A 9,267-nucleotide genomic window follows, 5' to 3' on the forward strand; every position below is an offset into this window, starting at 1 on the left:
ACATGGCCCGCTTTTACTCGATCGGTAAAGAATTTATCGATCGCAAGTACTTGTTCACGAGGCAGTGGCCACTGCTTCATGACACAGTACTTCGAGCCCGGTTTGAGCTCGATCTCATGTCGGGTGCCTTTATTCTTAGGCAACTCGCATGGAACTGCTTCAGGGAATACATCCCTGAATTCTATTAAATCCTCGTATAGATGATTTCCCTGGAGTGACTCCCAAGATTGAGTAGTGTATCTTGTAATCCGAGTTTTCACATCGAGGACACTTTCGTCCATCGATGAGCTGCTGAGAACCCGTTCGTTCTCTGCAAAAATTACCGCTGACCGAATATCGGTTACGTGATCGTCCTTTGTGATGAGTACGCATATCTGCTTGATTTTCCCACAATGCAGATCTCTCAAGAACCGCTTAGGTTCTAGGGTTGGTAATTGAGTTATCTCCGAAGTTAACTTCGGAGGCGCATACAGATCAAGAGTAGAAGCGCCTACTCTTGAACCAATATTAAATAAGACATTTAATGTCTCGGTTTCTTCCTGGAATTTATCCACAGGCTGCCGAGAGATTAATCCCTAGGGATCTAGAAATCTAGTAACTTCAACTATTTGCGGAGTTTTTTCCTCAAGTACGTGGGGACCTCTTCCCTCAACGTCTTCCGAGTGTGATTGCGCTATCACAGTCGGGTCCACTACGGTCGACTCTCTACTCAACCTAGGATCATCGTGTTGTCCCTTTGGGGCAACCTGTATAGTCCTTGAATGTCCGGCCACCAGGCGTACATTCATGTCTCAATCCACTAGACCTCTTCGAGTGGTGGACCTTCGGCGCTGCCTGTGCATTAACACAGCCGCCGGCAGCAGCTCGCCGTGGACGTGAGAAGACCTATCTCACGATAAGTCGCGACTTCTGCTGGCCACGCCATTATGATTTCGTCCGCAAGTACATACGTGCTTGTGAAGTTTGTCAACGGATGAAGCCCAGTGCTTGGTGAGCCGGTACCGTTGCAGTGCTCATTTTATTGAATGCATGCACAATCTGCTAGCCCCTGTTGTGTTACGCACACAGAACGTACGATAGCTATGTAGGAAGATTGACCCACTCACATGGCCCTTAGCTATGCGATCGGCAACGAACTTGTCGATCGGTTATAGTTGTTCATGAGACAATGGCCACTGCATCATGGCGCAGTAATATATGAACCTGGTATTAAGTCGATTTCGTGTCGACTGCCTTTATCCCTAGGCAACTCGCGCGTTACGGATTCAGGAAATACATCCTTAAATTCGTTTAAACCCTTATATAAAGTATGTGTCTTCAAAGACTCCCAGGATTGGGACGTGAAACGTTCAATCCGAGTCTCCTCATCGAGGACACTTATCATCCCGTGCTCCCTTACAATCCGTGCCTGTACGGCAGAGTGTTGGAAGTCTGTATCCATGGACTTCGTCTTCGGATTTTTTCCGAAGACGAACATAAGTATACCTGTATTCTTTTTTGTTGTTGAGCATTTCGGCAAAATGGTACATCTTGCTGCAGCACCGGAGTCGACCACAGCCAAAGGCTGTGCTCGTGTCTTTGTTGACACCATATTCCGACTCCATGGGCTATTTCGCGAACTGGTCTCAGATCGCAATCCTAGATTCACTGCGGAATTTTGGCAAACTGTGTTTAAATCACTTGGAACACAGTTGGAAATGTCAACTTCTAATCATCCTGAAACAGATGGTCAGACGGAGCGAGCAAACCGTATTCTCGAAGAGATACTTCGCGGATAGTCCACTCTTTTATGAGTTGGAACGAGTACTTGCCGATAGTAGAATTTGCCATCAACAATTCAGTGCATGCTTCTACAAAGCATACACCGTTTTTCGTGAATGGCTTACGCCACCCACGTATACCTACTCTGTTTTAGAGTAACTCTTATTTAAAGGGGGAGGGACTCGCTCGAGCAAAAACTATCTTGCTCTTGCTCATTACGCATTTGCCCTAAGGTCAATGCGAAGGATACCAACGTTAATTTAATTAATTGAAGTGGACAAACTCAGTAATAACAATAATACTATTACTTACTTTGAAAACGATATTATTAATGAGAACGATAATACTCCCAATGCTGAAGAGATTGATATCTCCGCAGTGCCAGCCGGTCGCACTGAAAACAAAAATAAAACCGAGACAGCCGTGAATTCCTGTTGGCTAGAGAAGCAGTGGTCCGTTTCGTACAGGATTTCATCGCTGATGCGGTGGACCGACATAAACGGAACTCTGACAAAAATGGAAGCGCAAACATACTTTCATTTAATATCAGTGACCTAGTCCTACTGTCTACGGTAAATCTACAAGAACATGTAGTGACGAATGTGGGCAGTCATAAATTATTGCCCAAGTATATCGGCCCATTTCGTGTACTACATCGCCAAGGCAATGCGTTCACGATCGAGCTGCCCCGTAGTATGCATACGCATCCTACGTTTTATGTTGAGCGTCTCCGCCACGAGGCTTCATATGATTCCGGATTACACTGGAACGGCCTAGGGCATCCACAAAGCGTGATGGTCATGAGCCAAAATGTTATGGACTCAGAACAGGGTCTGATTCTCTTGAACGAGACTATCCACTCTTTCCTTCAAGGAAGAGATCTGACGAGCTGTCAACAGCTCGTTTTGATGGAACTGATGTGTCGTTTCGTTTGCCAGTCGATCAGTCAATCTGCGCACAACTTTTCAACTGGTCACGAGAAACATTATCGACCGTCACCGCTAACTCGCGGCGACGGGATCGCTCGTGATCAAGATCATCCCTTAAATAATAAAGAGTGTGATTTTGTTTATCCGGGATCGTCAAACGAGGGGAACCCAATCTTTCCTCCCCCTTCACATCCATTGATGGATTCAGGGGGTGAGAGGCGCTTTCTTGTTGAAAGTTTCTTGAACCACCGTGAGGCAAAGGGGGATCGAACGAGTTATCTCGTTCGTTGGCGAGGGTATACACCCTAGCATAATAGTTGGGAACCTCGTTCCCAACTGATGTTGGACGTTCCGGGTCTCGTCTTGCAGTACGATGGGACCCATCCTCCTCGGCAGAAGGTCCATCGGAGAACGAGCGCTTCCCGCTCTCGTAAAAGGATTGGAGGTTCGCAATCCCTTGACGCATCTCGTAAGAGATGAGAGTTCTTCAAATCGGGATCTCCAAGGGAATGTGCTTACTTCGGGGCGTGACCTGCAACCTTGAAATAGCATGGGCATGAGTCCCCCCACGAGAGGCAAGAATCCCTGCCTCTCTAAACAAACTGTGCAACTTATAGCGTGCACCAACTACCATCCGTTTCTCGAACGATTCACGGAAAGCGTTTAGCTTGTTAAGCGAGACCTCACGGCTTATGTTTTGTGCATTCGGTACAAAGGCTGTCCAAGCTTTTAACAAAGGTTTGACATCCTTTGCCCGTTTGCGAGTGTACCACCGATGCCGGAAAAAGGCATCAATGAAGAAATCCGTTTCATACTCACCAGGCTTATGAAGACTGGATGAGTCAAAGAGCGGAATATTATATTGAACGTTGGTCATATCAGACCAACGAATTAGGTTTCCATTAGAGGGCAACCAAGGCCTCTTTTTAGGAGCTAACCGCAACGCATTGCGGTCCCTCTCTTGTTGGCTCATGTTAGTGTTAACGTAACTTGGCCCTAAGAGCGATTCCTTGAATTGCTTCCTTCCTGGTGATGCAAACTAGAACCACCAGCAGCACTATTAACATCACCAGAGTGGTCACCGCCCACGGAGTCATCTCATGATGACTCCCCACCAAAGAGGTCCGACGAGTCGAACAACCTCGTCATCAACTCTCTGGTTGTCACTTTAAAACCCAGGTTTAACCAACTCAGCCTCTAGGTGATCGGGCGGCCTGTTCAGTAGCCACTGAGTCCAGCAATGCCGGTGACTTGGTCCAGTCACCTACAATTGGTGTAGCAGTTGACTTGTCACCGTCATCTGCAATGTCATTAACAGATGACATACCCCAGTCACCTCCAATGGGAGTAGGAAATGACTGATTCCCTGCAGTAGACGCATTAGCGTCTACTGAAACATTTGCCTTACTGACAGCATCACGGATCCGTGCAGCTGCCAGCTTAGCGGCCTCACGGCCCACGAGCACAGACTTGTTTGTCGCCATCTTGAATCTGGTCAAATCAATAATGCAAATAAAATCGGTATACCAATATGCAAAGTACAGGGAAAGACATAATAATATGTCCTGTCACCCTACATCAGTCACTATAGTCACTTTTGGTGAAGGGTGGGGGCGTAACGCGGCTCCCGTTACATGAGTATTATTCCTATACATGTAATAACAATAATTATTTTCTATAAGAGGGGTAACAATAAAATTTCCTATAAGAAAAATTAAACAAAGAAGTACAAAATTATTATCTTTATAAATTTTGACTTAAATAGCTCCAATAATACCAAATTCAGAATTATTGATGCAATAAGACATTAGCTGTATTGATTGAATGATTTAAGTCTAAATCAACCCCGCCAATCGTTTTAAGACACGATTGTGCGGTGCGCAAGGAGGCTCTATACTTAGTTATATATTAATATAATAAGTTCAGTATTGGATAGAAAATCGTTACGTAGGAAATTATATATATTGACACAGTTTTACTTTGCCCTAATTCTAATCCTTTGAATTACTTTTGGTAGCTAAAGACCTTAGCTACTTAGAAACTTTCCTCTGTTACCCTGTGTACGTGAAGTTTCGAGGCATCTAACCTTCACTGTTATTAGTGTAAGGTGAACTAGTACTTACCAGTACTAGTGAAAGGTGCCCCGTTATAGACACAGTGATTCGTATAATCAAGTGACCAACAAATGCCCATGAACATGTACCTTAGTGAGATATATGACTATTGAATATTACAGCTAAAGTAGGGTACGGAGCGCTTTTAGATCAAGAGGGGGATTGAAATCTGCTTCTGTTTAAAAAGCAAAATACCTTCCCTCATTACCTGAATATATATTCGGCCACCAAGTCTGTACTCGGTTTCCAATGAAAAAAAAATACATATATTTTGGACTTCTTTACGCTTTCTCACGTGCACGTGAAAGCCAGGTGACGTCGTCTTAAGACCATTACACCTAGTAGCTCTTTGTAGTGTGCACCAGCTGGATTTCACTCAAAGTTTGCGCATAAGGCTAAATATGAGTAGGTGTATGCTCAGATTATTCGCTCACAGGCTGGGCATGCCGAAAAGAAACAAGTAGTCCTGAAATCCAAAGTTGTGAAAAAAACTAGAAGGCTACATGAGGAGACCGACTTTGCGTTCATTAATTACGACACGTTAAAAGACGCTTAGCAAGACATTATTTTGGTTGATTGGTTGATTTAAGCTTAAAACTCAGGCCCCGCCAATCGTTACAAGACGATTGAGCGGTCCGCAAGAAGGCGCTATGCACCATTAGTTATTAATATATTAAAGTCAGTACATGGAATATCGTAATATGGGCCTCAGATAATTGGAGCATGTCACCGGCGAAACCTTACGTTGGCAGAAATAGCGCTTCGGCGGGGCCACATCTACAAAATGTAACTGAAATCAGTGTGTGGATTGCACCGACGCAAGATAAATGGACGATCGTCAAACAGCATCAGGCCGAGTCGCTGAAGAGCCTCGTGACACACCTTGTTGCCTCCAGGTCGGACCAGGACCTACTTCTGCAATACAAAGAAGATATCCCTCTCACATACAGATGTACACTCAGGAGCAGAAGGATTTTCGGGCAACATGTCGGTGGGATCGAAATCCATGGGTAGTGGATGACAAGGGCCTGATGCTATCAACAAAGAAGTACCCATTGCTCAACACCTACACGCTATTTGAATTACAGATTTAGCGGATTTCAAAACTGGATTACCGTATTTTACTTCCAAGCGCAGATTACGCAACTATCACACGATTCCCAAACTGGGTATATGGCCAACAACCCTGCTCATGGCCAGTCTCTCTCTGCACGTGGAGGAAGTAATACGAATACCGCACAGCTGATGTTACGAGACGGACTGGAGGTACTTTGCACGTACCATTGGACATATATAAGCCACGGGTTGCACACGGGATCCATCAAGCAAACGTCAACGGCAGCCTCGTTTTAATCGTCCTCCGTCAAGTCGCCAACGGTCTGCACCGGGCCATTCATCACATTACGAATATGCACGTCACTGACCAATAGGAACGGCAGATTTTACAACAGTAAACACGGAACACGCTTGTCTTCACAGCAAATCCGCGGCTCCATGGATTATCATGGAGCCTTGCACCCTCGATCAAGGCGCTTGAACATCAACCGTAACATCAAGCCAAATGCTAGCTACACTACCGAGACGGCTTACAGGATGGCATCCATTTCCCGATGTCGCAGACACCGGCACAGCTATTGGATAGACAACCACACTCTCACAGACTACCAGGTCTTGGTCTGCTGCAAAGCTGCAACCCATCAGCTGAATATGTACTTCCTAGGACGCAACATGCACGAGGCACCCGGACTTCAACAGTAAACATTAAGGACTCCTCCATATCCTTTGGGACTGCGCAGGGGCAACTAAGGCATGGTCGTAGATTATCACGCAGTGGACGCGATCAGCAGTATCAACAACTCAACTACTCTCGTATCAACAAGCAGCGTTATCGCGATCGGTACATGATCTGCCTCCTAAAGTGAGAGTGGATATAGTACGCATGTTCCCAGACAACGCTGACCTTCCTGGCAGGGCATTAAAAAGGACATAGTGGATAGCCTGCTCCGTCTGCGTATTTACGCTTTGGATTTAGCGGGACAGGAGCATGCATAAGCAGAAAAGTGCGTCCACGGAGCAAGAAGCAGCAAAAGTCAAACAAGTCCTACTCCGCCAACTCCGAACGGTCGCTATCAAAGAACAGCGGAAGATTGCGATGTTAGCGAAAGTGTCTACCTCCGCCTAGCAGCAAAAATGTTTTAAGACACCATCGTCAACCGGCAGCCGGAACAGCACAGACCACGTAACCGGGAAGTCACATCTCCTGGAGTAATAAATGGTTGAAGACTTTTTAGGAAATCTTGTAAACCATAACAGTAAATCGACAGTCTTTCTCACACAGAATTGTAGAATTGATATTATGATGAAGAATCGTCGAATTAAGGACCTAAGCTTAAAATAATTAAGCATCATTTGTAGCCTCTATTTAGTGCATTATCTTACAGTTCCTTGGCTTTCTCACATGTCACTAGTACCAGTGTTGCATTTGAAATGTATAATATTACATTTCTTGCGTATGTCTGTCAATTTCCCTTAAAAAGGAACCGTAACAAGTAATATAAAAAATATATATGATTTTAGAGTAAGGATTGGTGCGTCCTGACTTTAAGTGGGCGTTCCGCTCTTTTTGGAAATATCCATCTTGGCATTGAGCACGAAGGTTTTCAGTGAGCATATGATTTATTAAAAGAACTAAAAATGATTCATACTGCACGAATTTATTTAATTTTGCACAAAAAAATACCATATTCGCCTCTACAGACGCAGCAAACAGTCCCTGTTTTCTTACGGAAATCGTGTAATATGCAAGTTTCTGATATAACATAACCACGATGGATACTAAGCTTCGAGAATCGTAAGAATCACCTCAGATCTTACTAAAATTTTCTTAGCTAGCTACTTACTTCCTTTTCTGGAAGGAGGAGCTCGTTACGTAATTATTACTGCCTGTAAGATGAATTGTAAAGAAGAATTAAGTAAAAATTATTTTAACGATAAAATTGAAGCAGTAGTATGACAGTTCTGTTCATTGGTTTAATCAAGTCTATAAAATCAGCACCGATAATCGCTGCTAGACGCGCGAAAGGGTAGCTACCAATGAGCCACTATAAATAGCTTATATTCGTATCATAAGTCAGGATTATAACAAAGTATTTGTACGTAGGAACTTAAATAAATAAAATACAGCTTTACTTATTCCCTAAGCCAAGCACTTTTTAGTTTGTCATGTTGCTGAGCGACCGCTTGGCAACTTCGAATCTGCGCGTTCTTAACACCTCGTGTACGTTATGTAATCGATAATACCTTGCCTACACTAATAAGAGTGTAGGTTGGCTAGTACTGAAGCAGCACAAGCGAAAGGTGCCCCGTTACAACTTAATTATGCGATTGGCTGCTACATATGAGTAAAACTCCACCTAAGCAAACAACTACAAATAAAACAAACCACTTTTGTCTTATCAAAGAGCGCTAATTCGGTTGCGAGGAAGCAAAAACAGCAGTTCAGCAGGAAAGTTTATAAGACAATACCAAGATCGTATAAGCTGTGCAAACATATTTGTACGGCAAAAATCAGCCGCAAGACTAAAGGCTTATTAAATAATCGTCAGCGAAGCTCTGTATATATGTCGATGAAGACTCTTCAATCGTATTATTCAGTTAGTATGTAGAATGAGCATAGGCACAGTGACTTAACGGCTTTGTTCCTCAGCTGCGTCTAATATGACAGGCTGATTCGGTGTTAATGTAAGTAGCAGCGCTTTAGTGTATAAACATGGATTTCTGGGACTGTGCCATGTTTGCACCGTACATATAAATCACGAAGAAACGCGTGCCGACAGATGAAAAATATAATGCATGCACATATCTGCAAGGATGCCGACAGAGTATGCCGCGGGCCATAAATAAGTTAAGGGTGATATCACTAAGCCTGTCAAGAAGCGCCTTTTAGTTGAATAGGAATTATTCCTCGAAAGAAAAAGTGAATTTTTATGTTAAGAGTCGTGCTGACCTATCCATGTCGTCTAGTACATTCTACACCATTCATCCATCTGTAAGCCACCAGGATGCCGTTCAATCATCTCAAAAGCGGGCGGTTGAAACCTGTGTCTCGCCGTGGCTGCTGAACCTTGGAATATCTACTTAAACTTTCAAATTATTACACTCCTCCATAACCACCTCGCAACTGTCATCTTTCTGTTGGCGAAGCGAACAGAATGATGATAGTGACTCGCGCAATTCTACCAACCTTGGTGCTGGTAGTGCCTTAGTATATCCGCCAACATCGGTCTTTATTCGACGTATAGTTGCTTGAAAAGTCCAAATTTATTGAAGTCATGAATAAATTTTACTGGAATGTCCACGGGTTTGGCATTCGTCATGCTGTCTTCTGATTCCAGCTGCTTTATCCCTGATTGTCTATCTTCATGGTTATCGGCTCTGAGACCATAAAATCCAATCTCTTGCAT

The 9,267-nt window shown here is 44.0% G+C and overlaps 2 protein-coding genes across 2 annotated transcripts; one reads left to right on the forward strand and one right to left on the reverse strand.

Moving 5' to 3' along the window:
- Nucleotides 1–5,581: 5,581 nt before the first annotated feature.
- On the reverse strand, nucleotides 5,582–5,812 carry CCR75_006762 (uncharacterized protein; the record flags this gene model as incomplete). Its single annotated transcript, XM_067964830.1, has 2 exons — nucleotides 5,582–5,713; nucleotides 5,753–5,812. 2 exons carry the CDS (start codon nucleotides 5,810–5,812, stop codon nucleotides 5,582–5,584), a joined length of 192 nt encoding a protein of 63 aa, XP_067815282.1.
- Nucleotides 5,813–6,414: 602 nt separating this feature from the next.
- Nucleotides 6,415–6,986, forward strand: CCR75_006763 (uncharacterized protein; the record flags this gene model as incomplete). Its single annotated transcript, XM_067964831.1, has 2 exons — nucleotides 6,415–6,722; nucleotides 6,845–6,986. 2 exons carry the CDS (start codon nucleotides 6,415–6,417, stop codon nucleotides 6,984–6,986), a joined length of 450 nt encoding a protein of 149 aa, XP_067815283.1.
- Nucleotides 6,987–9,267: the final 2,281 nt, after the last annotated feature.

Source organism: Bremia lactucae, linkage group LG1 (genome assembly GCF_004359215.1).
Source record: "Bremia lactucae strain SF5 linkage group LG1, whole genome shotgun sequence".
NCBI classification, from domain to species: domain Eukaryota; phylum Oomycota; class Peronosporomycetes; order Peronosporales; family Peronosporaceae; genus Bremia; species Bremia lactucae.